The 17438-nt window shown below is 36.7% G+C and overlaps 2 protein-coding genes across 2 annotated transcripts; both read right to left on the bottom strand.

The window, feature by feature from the left end:
- Positions 1–271: 271 nt before the first annotated feature.
- LOC138310552 (ADAM 17-like protease) lies at positions 272–7616 on the bottom strand. The gene is made up of 8 exons (XM_069251816.1): positions 7214–7616; positions 4942–5071; positions 3250–3380; positions 2552–2640; positions 2303–2403; positions 1756–1823; positions 1360–1487; positions 272–487 (listed from the first exon to the last, which is right to left on the bottom strand). Exons 1-8 carry the CDS (start codon positions 7320–7322, stop codon positions 344–346), a joined length of 900 nt encoding a protein of 299 aa, XP_069107917.1. The 5' UTR covers positions 7323–7616; the 3' UTR covers positions 272–343.
- Positions 7617–10487: 2871 nt separating this feature from the next.
- Positions 10488–13568, bottom strand: LOC138311083 (uncharacterized). Its single transcript, XM_069252523.1, has one exon. It carries the CDS (start codon positions 12313–12315, stop codon positions 10978–10980), a length of 1338 nt encoding a protein of 445 aa, XP_069108624.1. The 5' UTR covers positions 12316–13568; the 3' UTR covers positions 10488–10977.
- Between the last annotated feature and the right edge of the window lie 3870 nt (positions 13569–17438).

Genomic DNA, 17438 nt, shown 5'->3' with positions numbered 1-17438 from the left:
TCCAGTCCCCCCATGTCTCTATAAATGCCCCTCCTCCTTTCTGAGGCCTTGATTATCATTTTCACTTGCCTCAAATTAAATGGAAATCAAAAATATGAAAACCAATAATTTTGTGAGAGATGGATAAGGCCCATCAAATGGATTATGAGTCAAATGCTCAATATCTTTTAGTTACTACAAGAACATATGAAAAATAATCGTAAAATTTGATTTCTATAATTTAGTCAACATGAAAGCAATTTATCTTATCATTATTATAATATTTTCTTAAATCTTTCAAACTCATCACTGTTACCCTGGAGGCTAAAACATTAACTCGGGGACTAAAATGTTACCTTGGCAATTAACATATTACCCCAGGCTTAAATGTTACCATGGGGTTTAAAACGTTTACCTTGCTGATTTCGAATCCTAGACCAGTCACACCCGAGTCGTCCGGCCACTTTGTTCCCTGGTATATTGTATTGATTCTATCCACTACACCAATCTATATACAAATATATTGTAATAAACATGTCATTAGATAAATTTTATAATTGTATCAATCAATCTAATTAAAATCATAATTGTATCAAACAATCTAATTAAAATTATAATTGTATCAATCAATCTAATTAAAATCATAATTGTATCAATCAATCTAATTAAAATCATAATTGTATCAATCAATCTAATTAAAATCATAATTGTATCAATCAATCTAATTAAAATCATAATTGTATCAATCAATCTAATTAAAATCATAATTGTATCAATCAATCTAATTAAAATCATAATTGTATCAATCAATCTAATTAAAATCATAATTGTATCAATCAATCTAATTAAAATCATAATTGTATCAATCAATCTAATTAAAATCATAATTGTATCAATCAATCTAATTAAAATCATAATTGTATCAATCAATCTAATTAAAATCATAATTGTATCAATCAATCTAATTAAAATCATAATTGTATCAATCAATCTAATTAAAATCATAATTGTATCAATCAATCTAATTAAAATCAGATTTGTAATAAATATATAATTCTGCTCCACTAAGATGCTCTACAATATGCTCCAATACAAGATCTAACAACTCTCCAATCTGGGTCACCTCAGCATGACCTCTGGTGTAGAATCTTATCATCTCCGGATGTTCTTTTGTTCAATTCTTATAGTATTTTGTTCAATTCTTATAGTACACTTTTACAAATTTTATATTAGTAGTTTATTTTTTCAGTGTATTTATTACAATCTCTCATGAATAAATCATAATGAATTTAACATATCATTCTAAGTTGCTGTATTATGGACTGCAACCAATATATTTACCATGTTATTCCAAATAGCTATGATAGACCCAATATTTACCATATAATTCTGAGTAGCTACGATAGACCCGCGGCCAATATTCTCAAAGAAGTAATGATCTGCCACCAAAATCACTCTGCAGTATTTACGATCTCCGAAATCGACAGCTCGCTTCACACGATTAGATCCTACAAGGAAAAAGAGTTGATAAATATTGTGTAAAATTGATTTCTTTAAATGAGTCTAACAATCAAAACCCAAGTGAGCCAAAGATTTTAGTAAAATATCAATTAATTTCTAAGATACATATTCTTTATTAACCTTGATTTAATAGTTATATCTGCTGACTTATTGATTATCTCCCTTGACTTGGTCAATATTCAGTAGTTATCTCCCTTGGTGTTTCATTATCACCCTTGAATGATTCATTTTACAAAATCGTGACCAAAAATATACCTTCTTCTTCTTCACTCATTTGAATAGAAGTTGCATTTCTTTGGTATTTACATGAAGTCTTCAAAGCACTGAAACAACAAAATGTCTGTCAAAAGCAATACCGTTTTTACATATAATATCATGTATCTCTGATATCTATGAATATAGACACTTACATGTATAATGTCTGTAAATAGTGAATAAACACATCAATGCTAAAGTAGTATATGACAACTGAAGGTTTATTTTTCATTTATAGCTGGGATCTTGTCTTCTTGACAGACACATCTAAGATTCTATTTATCTTAACTCCTCACTCCATCCCACACATATAAGATTATATTTATATCTTACCTCCTGACTCCATCCCACACATCTAAGATTCTATTTATCTTACCTCCTCACCCATCACACACATCTAAGATTCTATTTATCTTACCTCCTCACTCTGTCCAACACATGTAAGATTCTATTGATCTTACCTCCTCACTCCGTCCCACACATCTAAGATTCTATTTATCTTAACTGCTCACTCCATCCCACACATCTAAGAATCTATTTATCTTACCGCCTCACTCCGTCCCAGGGATCCTGTTGTACTTTGAGATCAGACTTCCTATAGACTAGCAGTGTGTGATTGAGAGCTGACCGCACATACCTCTGGACGGGCTAAAAACCAAAACAGACATATATTATTTAGATTTAGTATTACAACATGAACTTTGTTGATACCTTTTTACAAATTAGACCGCTGTACATGAATTAGGGTTTTACAAGATAGACAGAAAAGCTCTGAAATAAAACTAAATAAACTTACCTCAACAAAGTAGACTTCGTCAGCCGTGACGATACTCGCTGTGATAAGGCTGTCCTCCCAGTAAACATTGGCGCGTGTGTCTGTCTCACCTATGAATAAAGCCATTTCATCAGTACGATAATTCTATTATTACACAATTTTGATGACAGCAAGTGATCTTAAGGGATATTGATGGCCATCATTGAATGTTTAACAGCTGAACAGTCAGTTGTTGAAATATGGATACTTTCATGGGAGTACAAACGAAAGCTAACATTTTGCAATTCTGTAACCAATATCAAGAATGCATGGAATTTGAGACAGATAGCTTCAGTTTTAGAAATACCAGTAGTAGTGATTTAGATATAGTAGTGACAATCTTTTATCTATAAATTCCACATTGGCTACTTGTTGGGCATTTTGCTGTACAATCAGTTTAAAAATGCAATATTCACAACTAAGGTTGACGGTTCAATGAAAATCTACATTATATGATGAAATTTGAGAAACATCCTTTGAGTACTTTCTGAGAAATACTGGAAAGAAGAATTGATTATGGTAGATGCCACCATAAACAGAGATGTTTTGAATAGTCTACCATCATCTTGCAAAGTTTGTAAAACTGAAAACTTAATTTTTTTAAGATTTCATTTCATTAAATCCCCTTTGAAATGAACTCTGCTGCTCTACAACAATTTGACGCTGTCAGGAAATCTCACCATAGAGAGTCCCCGTGTAGAACTCGTAGGAACTGCTGAGGACAGCTTTACTAGATCCATCTCTCTGGATTAAGGTCGTGTGGAAGTCATGTGACAGAATCATGGACTTCTTCATCGACAAGTGGAATTGTCTGAAACATCAAAATCGTTAACTTTGTCTGTGTCCTATCGTTAACTTTGTCTGTGTCCTATTAACAATCAGTCTCCGGTCATTAAAATCAGAGAAATAAATTAAAGCTTGTCTGTTTGTGTTTGTATCACATCCTATCAACAGTTAGGATCATTTGACAAGTTGTGCAAGAATAAAGAAATGGGGGGAAGTCAGAATATCCAAAGAAAAATCACCAACCTAAAGTTACCAAATGGCAACTGCCACACATGAGATTCATACGTCTTGTGGATTGCTTCTTCATATAGTTGTTAAAATTGCAAAAATGTTGATCCATGTAGACCATTCTGGTTGTATGATTTTTTAATAGTATGACGCACTGAATCACCTTTAAATAATTTGAAAGAAATAATAGAATCTTACATTGGTCTGTCAAGCGGACAGGGATATCTCAAAGATTTTGGCTGGTCAACCCAAGGATTGCGGAGAGTTGGCAGCACAAATCTTTCATTCGAGTTATTTTTATTTTTGATATATATATATTTGATTATTTTTCTCTCATACTTTAATATTTTCATAGCGTCAACATCGCAGAGACGCCTCAATGCGTCAAAATCAATAATGTACTCGACGATAGTCTCCGCATATATCAGTGATGTCACGTCATTTTCTCCCGTACTTGACAGGGTTATCCCGCTAGGGTAAAAATAAGTCTGTCTTTTACTGTGGTAGGGAAAATACAGCTCACACGCGCTAGACAGTGACGTCATCAATACATGAGGCGACTATTTTTACGCACAGCAATGTTCATTTCGACTGAATTTTCACCATTTCTTGTTAAGGTATGGGAGAAAAAGAATCTTACATAGGCCAGTCAGGTGAACAGGGATATCTCAATCCTGGTGAAACATTTTGCCCATCATCCCTCGAGTTGATTAGTCAAAATCTTTCACTAGAGTTGAGATTAAAGAATATTTCACCCCCTTTGGAGTGAGACAAGAAAATCTCAATCCGAGGGGTAAGAATCTTATCCAGAGGGTTGAGATCTCCTGTCTCACCCCAAAGAGGGTGAATGATTCTTTTTCTCTTACCCCGTGCACCACTTTGTGTCTCTAATAAACGTGTCACTTATGTAAGCGAGGATGACGTGACCTCAATGAGTCACCGTTTTTGTTACGTCATTTCATTGTTATTGTGACGTTAAAATACTATTACTGCGACGTCATGATAATGTTGTCAAGATATTGTCGTCATGAAGTAATACCATTGTTGAGCGCGTGCGAAGATCTTGTGTAGCTTGTCTTTGCCCTAGGGTGAGATAGAAAAATCTCACACTGGTAAACTGTGGATATCCCTGTCTGGGGTAAGAGAAACCCCTGTCCACTTGACAGACCCATGTAGGATTCTATGAGTCAAGTGCATGTGAGCTATTTTTTCCTGCCCTAGCAACCAGGGGATAACCCTGTCAAGTAGGGGAGATAACTCTGTCAAGTAGGGGAGATAACCCTGTCAAGTAGGGGAGATAACTCTGTCAAGTAGGGGGGATAACTCTGTCAAGTAGGGGAGAAATAATAAATTCTTACTTTCCAAATGCTGTAATCCATACTTGGTGAAAATCATCTGTTTTTTCTGGGTCAACATAGCGTTTTGTCCTGTGTCTTACATCTAGGGAATGTAAAACCTCAAAGTGATGCAGAGATGCTGTCAGTTCATCTAAGAAAGAAAAAAAAACCCATCAATCATTACACAACTACTGGGTATTTTGTGCAATTCAGTAACCAGTCAAATTAAAAGTAACTTAATTCATATTATCAACAGGAATTCCATTTCAAATCATAGGAAGATAATTACTTTTGAGGAATACAAATTTAAAGGCCCACTACCTTTCCGAAATGGTTTTAATTTTTAAAATGAGAATGTTACCAGTAACGAGATAAATAATTTCATAGAGTTGCAAAAGTTATTAACATACCGTTAATGCTACACTTATCATCGCCTTCTAAACAATTTAAATCAAATAAATAAAACTGTTAATTTTCATAACGTGGGTTGTCTAAATATTTTCCCCCGTCGTCGTCCTAACCACCATGCGGTAGTTGACTATCACTGGCACGCGCCAGAATGCAAAACAGCGAACTGAATCTCCACTGTTATCATATATTACCGAGGAAATCTTGCATATTTTTGGTGTTGTAACATCATCTTAGGCCATCGATATATATTTTCTTATGCTATAAATGTTTTTCAGATAACTTTAAATTTTCCTCGGGAAAGTTAGTGGGCCTTTAATATAATGAATAAAAGGAACAAAATTATTTTTTCCTGAGTTTACCTCCTCAAACCTTTATTTTGACTAAAAATACATTCTGAAATTGTTTCCATGCACAGGTACTCCTTATACTGGAATCACACAATTTCACTTTGAAATATTTATAACTTAGTCAAAATACTAATTGTTTGTCCAAACTAGTTTTTATTAATTTGTATTATGTTTATTATACAAACACTTTTATTTCTATTTTTTAAAATTAATTTGTATATAAAAAGGAACACTTTTCATTTCAATTGTTTGTTCAAACTAGTTTTTATTCAGGTAAGGTTACATAGTGGGACAGCAGTGAAAATGTAAATATTTAAACTTGGGCTCACATCATTTGTCTGAATGACATGACACATTTCTTGAAAATTGATAATTATGAATCTCATCATTTTTTGTAATATAATCAGAATTTCTGGGTAACTAATATCTGATGGCTGATGCAATTTGAAGAGGATCTTGGTGATTATATATAAGCTAATCATGGGTCTTACATGCTTAGGTATCAAATAATCTTTAAAATTCAAAATCAAATTTTAGACAAATTCTAAAATTACAAGCAAGAATTTAATGTTAATTGTCCAATAACTGGATAGGTAATATATCTCAGACACTGACTTTAAAATTGTTAAAAATGTAAAATTAGTAAATTACAGATTATAATTACATATTTTGTGTATGTTATAGAATATAAATATTACGGTAAGCAATTACAATGACATGTATTTGATATTCTTATTACATACTGTTTACATGTACATGTATAAACAGTATGTGTGACACATCTTTAGCACTACTCAAAAATTAATTTAGCAATTACCTTCTGGCTATATTTTTTATATTATTTTTCTCAAACAGTCTCGTGAATAACATTTTAAAAAGTGACCTTTATAAGGATAGGTTTAAAAAATGTTAAAAATGTTTTAAATGCTAACAACCATCAATGAACGCGGGTGTTTAAAAGGACTCAAAATTGAATATGGGTATTCTTTGACCCCTGAGGTTAACTGAAGCTAAATAGAATAATTAGATGATCACCAAGATTTGTTGCTAATAGTCTATACACACGAAACTATACATTTACAAATAAGTATATATATATATACATGTAGGTGTATCAGATTTTTAATTTAGATCAATATCATAAATACTGTATATTATGTGGAAGAGACACATATTGTGTATAGAATAATCTGAATACCATTCTATTCAAAACGTTTGTGTATACACTGACTTAAAATAAGTACACATCTAGTACTAGTACTGTCTATGTCGCATGCATGAGTAGGTTTGAGGAACTTAAATGAGACTGTGTTCATGCATCAATGAATTAGAATAGCAATGAAACTATCAATGGTAGATACAAAATGTAGTTAAAAAGTCGACAGTTTCATTATATACAGTACATGTTAGATGTGCACATTTGTTAGTTACTGCAAGATAAATTAGATATCATGTAAGCCCAATATTGTTAAAGCTAAAAATAGCTCTACAGAGAAATCCCAATTCCCGATTGTAACTGTACAATGTAACGTTACCTGCAATGTAATCTTCGTTTGGTATGGCGTAGGGTAATTCCAAAACAAATAAAAGTAAAATGAAAACATGACCTAAGTAAGAAAACCATGTGTTATGTAAGGGATCCATAAATAGGTCTGTCTCTGCACTCCATGTGTAGTGCTGTCTGCTCTTAGGAAAACCCGTGCTTGTTGACAAACGTAATGTAAACTGAAACTAAGAGGAAGTATCAAATGTCAGCTAATAAATTAAACGGACATTATTCCGGATATTCAATGTCAAATCGATAGCATTTCTTCTTTCTTTTTCCATATTTTACCTTAAAGTCCCAGAGACTTTTTTAATTCAAGTTTTTGGTATTTTAATTTGAAATTTTAATCTAATTTCATTTGTCATATTTACAAAAATTGGGAGAGATGTAAACTAATAAATTAAACGGGCGTGTATTTCCGGAGATTCAAATCAAAGCATTTCTTCAAATTTTTTTATTGTTTTGCATGAAAGTCACAGAGGATTTTTTATTCGTGTTTTTGGTATCTTTATTTGCAAATTTTAGTATAGCTTTCATCTGTCAATAGGAGATGTAAAGTAATAAATTAAACGGACTTGCATTGGATTCCGGTAAAGTATTTCTTCAATGTAAAGTCACAGTGAATTTTTATTCATAGTTTTTTTTCAAATCATGATTTATTTTTCATTTGTCATATTTACAAAGATTGGGAGATGTACATATACATTACGTACATTACAGTAGATCTATACTAAAGTACTCTAGTACATTACTATCTAGTAGAACCCTATCAATTATCGAACCCCTACAATTTGGTTGAATAATGCATGGAAAGTGAATTATAATCTTAACTTTTCCACCTCGTGGAAAATCCGTCCAAACGGATTATCTCCTTTTATTGTAATATTATGACAAACCATGTACATTTGCTATGATATGATTTTTTTTTTTCAAATTAAAAAATCAATGTATATTAAATATATTAATCAAATATGTGGATGAATTGAATTTGAAACATCTTTCTTTTTTCTGAAAGTTTGCAAAAAAATTAATATCAATAAAAAAGATTCGTGATTGTAATTTTATTGTTGTTGTTTTTGTACTTGCTGTAAAGTGAGAAAAAGTGTATAAACTATGGTAAATTTGTTAGAATTTGATTTGTTTACAAATGGATGATAGTTGAATAATGAGCAGAAGGCAATAAAGATATATATGTCTAACAGTTGTAACGAAATTGGTTCCGTGTCGAAGTCTCCAACAGGTTCCTGAGGTAGCGTTATACGTGGTCGTCTTGACTGTATCCAATTTTCGTAGGGTTTATTACGTTTGTGATCACAGATCACATTCAGTGATCCCTCAAGTCCTTTATAACTAACGCCTTTAACTATAAGAACTACTCAAAGACAGATATTAAATTCACGGTTTATTATTTCTACCCATGAGAAATAGCAATTAACAATTTAACAAGTATAACAATCGAATAATGAATAATTTACAATGAGTATACAATGTAATACAGAAGATGATTACAAATGGTTTGATAAATTACAATGTACAACTACACATGTTCCAATTTCCCTCAATCACTCTCTATTGGACTCCATGTTCTCAACAGGTACTTAATAATTAATGAATACTACATGTACAGATATAGATGACTATCAACTAGTCTAATTTACAGGTTCCCTTTTAGAACTATAAATATTCACAATATTTACATAAGAGAACTTTATATATATTACAGATATAATAACAAGTGTAGAATGTCACCTGTTAGCAATACGTAGTAAGACCAAATATCTACGTATTGATCTACATATAAACACAACTTATTTACAAGACTAGATACCCTTGTATATTAAATACATGTAATACTACAGTCCGACTATTAATGCTGTAGTAGCGTAATTAAATTATGCTGTTATATATAGATTAATGTCTTATAGAAAGACTAGCAATTGTAGAAGGCCATTTGCTATTAATACGTAAAGATTCCAAATATTTACGTATAATCCTATATATAAATCTAAAATGTCAATAGCAAATGTAGAATGCCATTTGCTAGTAATACGTAGAGATTCCACTACGCTATAATTGTAGAGATCCAATTATCTACATATTAATCCTATAGATAAATTTAGCAAGTTAATAGCAAATGTAGAATACCATTTGCTAGTAATACGTAGAGATTCCAATTATCTACATATTAATCCTATAGATAAATTTAGCAAGTTAATAGCAAATGTAGAATACCATTTGCTAGTAATACGTAGAGATTCCAATTATCTACATATTAATCCTATAGATAAATTTAGCAAGTTAATAGCAAATGTAGAATACCATTTGCTAGTAATACGTAGAGATTCCAAATATCTACGTATTTATCTAAATATATAACTTGCCGCTTTACAATATTTGTATAAGAGTTATTTCCCTTTACCTTTCACTATCTATGTGTAGAAGTATAGTAGGCAGACGAGGAGGCGCAGTGATATGAGATTTGTCAATAGGACAAGGATGAAATTATGAAATGCGCTCGGCCTTTTATAGCCTTCGGGCGGCCATGTTTGCACCGAGGATGCGAATTCTTCCAAATATGGTCAAGAATGCAAACATGGCTGCTCGATTCTGCCGTCTCACGCCAAAATAATCGTAACATGACGCGGAACTATAATCAGATAGTTCCGTTAATTTCCTTAAAATATGACATAAACTTCCATTAAGAACATATTCAAAATCTTATAACTTCCTTGCTAAACTCTCTAACTTCCATGCTATAATAAATTTATCACACAAACATAGCTTGTTCACCATTCATATGCGAACGACCACCCTCGACTCGGACTCACAGTCATGAAAAGTTATGAGAGGGAATGACACGAACGTCAGTAATATAAAATGTTGTGAATACAAATGGATTTATGTTGTGCTTGATATATTACACATTCCAACAATCCATAACATCACTGATTTACTAGGTAAGACCTACATAATAGTAAGTTTTGTACATTTTCAATGTCTGACTTCAATGCATACCACAGAGAATGCTAAAATGGCGGCCGTGATAATAACACACAATATTCTGTTGACCAGCCAAATGATTATAACAAATAATTATCATGTAATACATGTTCTTAACGTTAACTTAGTAGTTTCTAGATATCTGGCATATGTTTATTATTGCCTATTATTTCTAGTTGTCTGTTTATTATTTCCAAACGAATCATCCCAAAGCTGTGAAAAACAGTACAAAACCAGCTGGTGTACACGGGCATGACCGTCACAATTCTCACTTCCATATATTTCCTAATTCCGTTTCAATACCCCCTACTTAAAAAGATTTGACGTCCTCGTCAACACTTAGTATTTATTAAACAAGCTTTAAGAGAAGAAAAAAAAATCAATTCCAATTAATAGTGGAAGAATTTCCTCCTTACACTGTTATTCCTTATATACTATCCTTAGTAACAGTAATGAATTACACCTTTCCGAAATTGTAGTTATGCAAAAGTATACATAGAAACATGTTTTTATATTTCTTCCAAGTGCAGCATACACGGGCCATATGTGCACCTGATGAGATTTCCTTATCTGTTTTACAATAAAACAAATTAAAATATATGGTACATCCTTTTACAAGTATACGTTTTACCACAGACTGTTATAATACCCTGAGTTACTCAAAATACTTACATGATATAATAGTTAACTAAGTTCATACATATTTAACCAAATAAAATGATAATTCACTATACATATATACAATGTTCCAATTCACACTTTATTTCCTTTCTTCTTAAAAAGGTCCATTTCTACCTCCTCCACCGCCTTGATGCACGAGTCCAGCTCAGAATATCTTAAGAGTTTCTCCATGATGGGAATCAGTCCAGCTGAATCCTGTCCCGTCTCTGCAACCTTGCGGATGGCCATATAATTAAAGTACCGTGCCAGCACTACCTCCCGCTCCCCATCCTCCATACGAGGTGACAGTCCTCCTGGCAGGCATAAAAACTGGGTCCGGCCAAGAATTGTCTGCCTGCCAGCAGACACACCGCACAACTGGACTGCTGCAGTCTCCCACATCAACAGCTTATGGTCTGCTGATGATATGCGCCAGTCCTTGGGAGGCCACAACAGTCCAGGAGCGACTGTCACCTCTTCATCTTCAACGTCATTCCAGAGTCGTGGAGCAGGAGGGAATGCCGGCATTCCTCCCATCTTTAACAATTGAGTTGCCCGCTCTTTCAGGTCGTCCAGCGATCCCTTCTCTTCTTCCTGTCCAGCAGGAAGGGTTGCAGCTTCTGGCTCCGCCTCTTCCTGGCTAGCAGGAAGGGTTGCTATCGTGGGCTCCGCCTCTTCCTGGCTAGCAGGAAGGGTTGCAGCTTCTGGCTCCGCTTCTTCCTGGCTAGCAGGAAGGGTTGCTACCGTGGGCTCCGCCTCTTCCTGGCTAGCAGGAAGGGTTGCAGCTTCTGGCTCCGCCTCTTCCTGGCTAGCAGGAAGGGTTGCTACCGTGGGCTCCGCCTCTTCCTGGCTAGCAGGAAGGGTTGCTACCGTGGGCTCCGCCTCTTCCTGGCTAGCAGGAAGGGTTGCAGCTTCTGGCTCCGCCTCTTCCTGGCTAGCAGGAAGGGTTGCTGCCGCGGGTTCCTTCACGTCTTCCTGGCCAGCAGGAAGGGTGGCACTCTCAAATCCCCTCTCTTCTTCCTGACCAGCAGGAAGAATGGTGTCGTCTCCCTTGTGTATCTTCCTTGGTGGTTCCGGAAATAGGGGCTCATCTAACTCTATTCTCTCCGGCGAGTATAAAGGAGTGCAGTAGCCATACAATCCGTAAACACTTGGAGCTGGTGACATCAAGGGAGACTGAGGGGGATTCACTACTTTGACAACGCTCGCCACCTTAGGTACATATGTTGAAACTTCTGTTCTACCCGGGGTTCTTAGTACACGATGCATCCGGTGCATGTGTGACTGAAGATAAGATGAACGGCTCTTAGGGTATGTATACTCGCATCCCTCGTGTGGGCAACGCTTCTTTTCTCCATGTTTGTCTCGCACATGCTGGTTAAGCGCCCTCATCGTAGGACATCTTTTCTGGCACTCTATACAGCCGAACATCCTGCAACATACAGAGGTTGCAACTATTTACTTTAAAAAAATATATAATCCCGTCTTGAGTCCATATTACGACTAATTTAGTTATTGGAACATGTATATAGTATAAATAAATTATTGAAAATAATAATAAAATCTTTCAAAGACTTTGTCTGCTGGTCTTCTCTCTACAAATAAGCCGTAGCTTGGATCATCTGATTTACTTCCTCTTGGCTCCAGGAATAATGTATCATCTATAATTGTTGTCGGGCCCTGACAACAATACTCTTGACGATGTCCAAAGAGAGTTCCATACATGTAACAGCCAATCAAGCGTATCCCTACATAATATCTCCTCTGTGTTCCAGCACGAGGTCACTGTCAGTTACTATTCATACTAAAAAAATACGTATTATATCCAATACTTAAAACATGCGACGCTTGCCTTCAACATAACATTCCATTTATAATATTTACTCTGCTGTCTTTCATTTAAACCTTGTACAAACTCATCCACTTTGGCGGTCTACGGATTCTCTTTCCGTGTCGTCTCTCATCGGGAGTTACTTGTTTTGGGGACTCCCTAACCCCATCTTTTACAGTTTCTTCCCCCATATCACGTGTCTTTGATTCAGGTATGCGCTCTGGCTCTCTATTTTCAAGGAAATTGTCGACCTCACCATGGTACGGTTTAAGATTGTCGTGATGAATCTTTATTAGTTTACTCCTCCTGTTACGCTGAATTTCATAAATTAAGTCATCCTTTCTCCCTGTGACAATGAAGGGTCCATCCCATCGGATCTGCAGCTTAGGTGATATTCCTTTTTGTCTCCCTCTGTACTTCAGCCACACAGCTTCTCCTATTTTGTAGTGTTGCTGGTTAGCACGATGGTCATACGTCTTTTTCTGTCTATCGCTTGCATCGGCCATTTTATGACGCGCATTGTCATGTACCCGCCATAACCTCTGTCGGAGTTTTTCTACAAAATCTGGTAGGTCTGAAGAGTCTTGTTCTGCATCTGGGGGCTTCCCATATATCAAATCTAGGGGTAGTTCCACTTCTCTTCCCAACATTAACATACAGGGCGAATACCCAGTTGACTCGTGAACGGATGATAAATATGCTAAGGTGGCTAGTGCCAAATGTTGATCCCAATCTCTCTGGTCTTGTGCAATATATTTGTTTAGGATGTCCTCCACAGTGCGATTAAATCGCTCAACCAGACCATCACACTGAGGGTGATATGGTGTTGTTCGAGTTTTATCAATTTGGAGAAGTTTGCACATTTCCTGAAATAGTTTGGACTCAAACTGTCTTCCTTGGTCAGTGATTATCTGACGAGGTAGTCCAAACCGACTGAAGAATTCATTCATTACCAAAAGTGCAATGGTTTTTGCTTCCTGCTCTGCCATCGCATAGCATTCTGTGCAACGAGAAAAGAGGTCGGTTGCGATAAAGAATATACTTATTACCCAAAGTGGATTCCGGAAGAGGGCCTAATATGTCAATTGCGACTCTTTCCATGGGAGCTCCAACAATATACTGTTTCATGTATGCCCGTGGTTTGCGTTGAGGTTGCTTCCTCTTTTGACATTCTTTACACCGCTTACACCACTCTTTAACGGTATCTGTATAACGCGCCCAATAAAAACGTTCTTTTACTCTGCTGATCGTCCGAGCTACCCCGAAATGTCCCGATCCGGGAGCATTATGCAGTCTGTACATTACGTCATTTTGTAAAGCAGTAGGTAAAACCAGTTTCCTTTTCCTGCTAGTGCCGTCACTATCAGTTACAATGTAGAGTAGGTTATCAACTATCTCCAACATATTCCATTTCGACCAGTAACTTTTGGCGTCAACGCCCAGATGTGATATCTCTTCCCAGACAGGTCGCTGATTATTTTCCTTCCATTTGAAGATATGACTTAACACAGCATCATTTTTCTGTTCTTGACTGATTTCTTTTTTAGTCTTGTTTTCAAGCCATGATTCATATTCCCTTTCTTCGGTTGTTTGGGTAGCCGTAATGAGGCGCACTTTTTCCGTCGTTTCAGAGACTTTCTCTTTGCTTTCCTGTCGATTGCAAAAGTCACATGGGTGACATGGTCTTCTAGACATCCCATCGGCGTTCCCATGTAACTTCCCAGGTCTGTGTTGAATATTTATTTTGTATGTCCCTAAAATCTCCAACCATCGGGCCATTTGGCCTTCGGGGTTTTTAAAACGCAAAAGCCAACTTAAGGCACCATGATCTGTTCGAGCAGTAAATTCCACCCCATAGAGATAATGATGAAAATGCTTGATGCCAAGTATGAGAGCAAGAAGTTCGCGCCTTGTGACACAATAATTCCTTTCCGCTTTATTAAGGGAACGACTGAAGTAAGCAACTACTCGTTCCTTATTATCTTCGACCTGTGAAAGGACAGCGCCTACTCCATACCCACTCGCATCACAATCTAACACAAATGGTAGCTCCAGATTAGGATACCGTAATATCGGAGACGAGGTGAGTGCACGCTTCAATCGCTCAAACGACTCTTGACAATCAGATGTCCATTTGAAGTTCTCTGCTTTTTCAGTTAGCTTGTTAAGGGGCCTGGCAATATTGGAGAAATCTTTGATGAACTTCCTATAGTAGGAACATGTACCAAGGAAACTTCGTATGTCATGGACAGATTTTGGCTGTGGCCATTCCTTAACAGCTTCAACTTTGGCAGGATCTGTAGCTATTCCCTCGTCTGAGACTATATGGCCTAGGAAGGATACTTTTGTCTTGAAGAAATCACACTTCTTAGGAGAGACTTTTAAGCCAGCAGTACGGAGTCTTGTTAAAACTTCAGCCAGACGCTCTAGATGGGTATCAAAATCGAGAGCAAATATAATGATGTCATCCAAATATATGAGGCATGTTTCCCAATGAAGACCTGCAAGTACACATTCCATCAGGCGTTCAAAGGTGGCTGGCGCGTTACACAAGCCGAAAGGCATTACATTGAATTGAAAAACTCCACCTGTAGTAATAAATGCCGTTTTGTGTTTGTCCTTCTCATCCATTTCTACTTGCCAGTAGCCGCTGGCGAGATCTAATGTAGAAAACCATTTCGAACCCTTGAGTGCGTCCAAAGAATCATCGATTCTAGGCAGAGGAAAACAGTCTTTCTGTGTTACCTGGTTTAGCGACCGATAGTCTATACAGAACCTTAATGATCCGTCACGTTTGGTTACCAGTACAACTGGTGCAGCCCAAGCGCTCTTGGAAGGCTCAATTATTTTAGCTTCAAGCATCCGTTTCAATTCTTTATTCACTTCCTCTCTTTTGCTTAAGGGTATTCTCCTGGGTGGCTGTCGTATAGGTCTTGCTTGGCCAGTGTCAATACAATGCTTGGTCACATTAGTCTTTCCTAAATCATTTTTGTTCTTTGCAAATACATCTTGATATTTTGACAGGAAACTTTTCACAGTGTCCTGATATCCTTCAGGCACTTGTTCTTGACATCTCTCCAGAAGGTTCTGTAGTGGTTCGGGTAACTGTTCCTCTACAGACAAGGATCTTACAGAGGCAGATGCAGAGGAAACTGGTCTAACTGGTTCTGTAAGAATAGCATTCTCTCCTGTTGCCGCTGAAGTGCCTTTATATAAGGTTCTAGCCTCTCCTGTCACATTTGCTAAACGCAAAGGGACTTTGCCCGCTTGAGGTGTTACCAGCGTTCGAGCAACTACAATGCCTTCCTGTGCGAGTTTCTGGTTACAAGGTTCCACTATCACAGTGTCGGTAGTCGAATCTTCGCTTATTTCTGCCGTTACGACCATCTCTGATTCAGGTGGTATAGTAATATTTTCGCTTAGTATCACACGAAAAACGGACGCCATCTCGCTTTCTTTTTGACATTCCATCTTAGCTCCATCAAATTTGAGGGTCCCGCTGCCCATGTCAAGGTGACAGTGATGAGCATGTAAAAAGTCGTACCCTAATATCGCTGGAGCGTCAATCTCTGCTAACAACATTTTATGTTCAACCATCTTTCCGTTGACTTTCAATACAGCGTCAATTGTTCCTGTAGAGTTCACAATATTTCCATCAGCCACCTTCAGTAATGTTGATTTCAGCGAGATCTTAGGTCGGCAACTTTCCTCTATTTCCTTATACTTCTTAGGATGCAGTACTGTTATAGTTGACCCTGTGTCTATCAGACAATTAACCCATGTTCCACAAACTTCAACACGAATGTATAAACTATCTGGTGATATTTTAGATTTAGGTTTTACAGTTGTTGTTTCTTTAGACCCCTTTCCAATTCCTTCGGCTGGGATGTGGTCCACAATCCCAGCCATATCTAGTTTCCCGAATTATACTGTCTGTTTGATTCTTGTGTTGAGCTCTTTTTACGCTGGGGACACTTCCTGCAGACGTGTCCCATCTCTCCACAGAGGTAGCACTCTACCTTCTCCAATCTTGTTCTATGATTTCTATTGGTATTTTCAGACCATTGTCGATTGTGCTCTCCCGATGACTCTTTGTCCTTTTTAGTCTGAATATGAGCAACTCTATTTGCTAAAGTCTTCACTAATTCATCATCGTCCTCTACATCCCTCTGAATTCGAACCCTATTTGCAATCCTTTTACGTTTCCCTGTCTGAAAGGCTTCATATTCCAGCTATTTTAACAGCATCCTCCATATCCCTTGGCTTGCCTTGATGGACGGCCCACTCCATATCCGAATCATTCAATGCCTCCGTGAATGTATCCATACTTAGTTGTTGTCTGAGTTTCCCTTGAGCATCTAGATAAGCAAGTCGTACAAGTCTTTTTACACCATGGACCAGTTCCGGCAAAGGTTCATCTCGCCGGCAAATCTTCCTCTAACCTGGGCTTTATATATCTCCGTTTGGTGTTCTGGCTGAAATCGGGCCGTAAGAGCAGCTTTTAGTGTTCCCACATCTGTACGCTCAGCTGGTGATAAATCACTAAGTACTCCCTGAGTTACTCCTCGTAAAGCAGCTACCAGTTCTAAAGCTTTTCTTCCGTCGTCCCATCCATTAATCTCAGCCACCATCTTAAAGTGGATGAGGTAATCCGGCCAGTTCCAGTCCCATCAAATGTAGCCTGTTTTCTATTTCTGTGTCTCTGTGTGGGGCACCCACATAC

This window comes from Argopecten irradians, chromosome 16, assembly GCF_041381155.1.
Source record: "Argopecten irradians isolate NY chromosome 16, Ai_NY, whole genome shotgun sequence".
Classification (NCBI taxonomy): domain Eukaryota; kingdom Metazoa; phylum Mollusca; class Bivalvia; order Pectinida; family Pectinidae; genus Argopecten; species Argopecten irradians.
The sequence above is the reverse complement of the archived record's forward strand: the minus strand, read 5'-3'. Positions and strand labels throughout refer to the sequence as shown.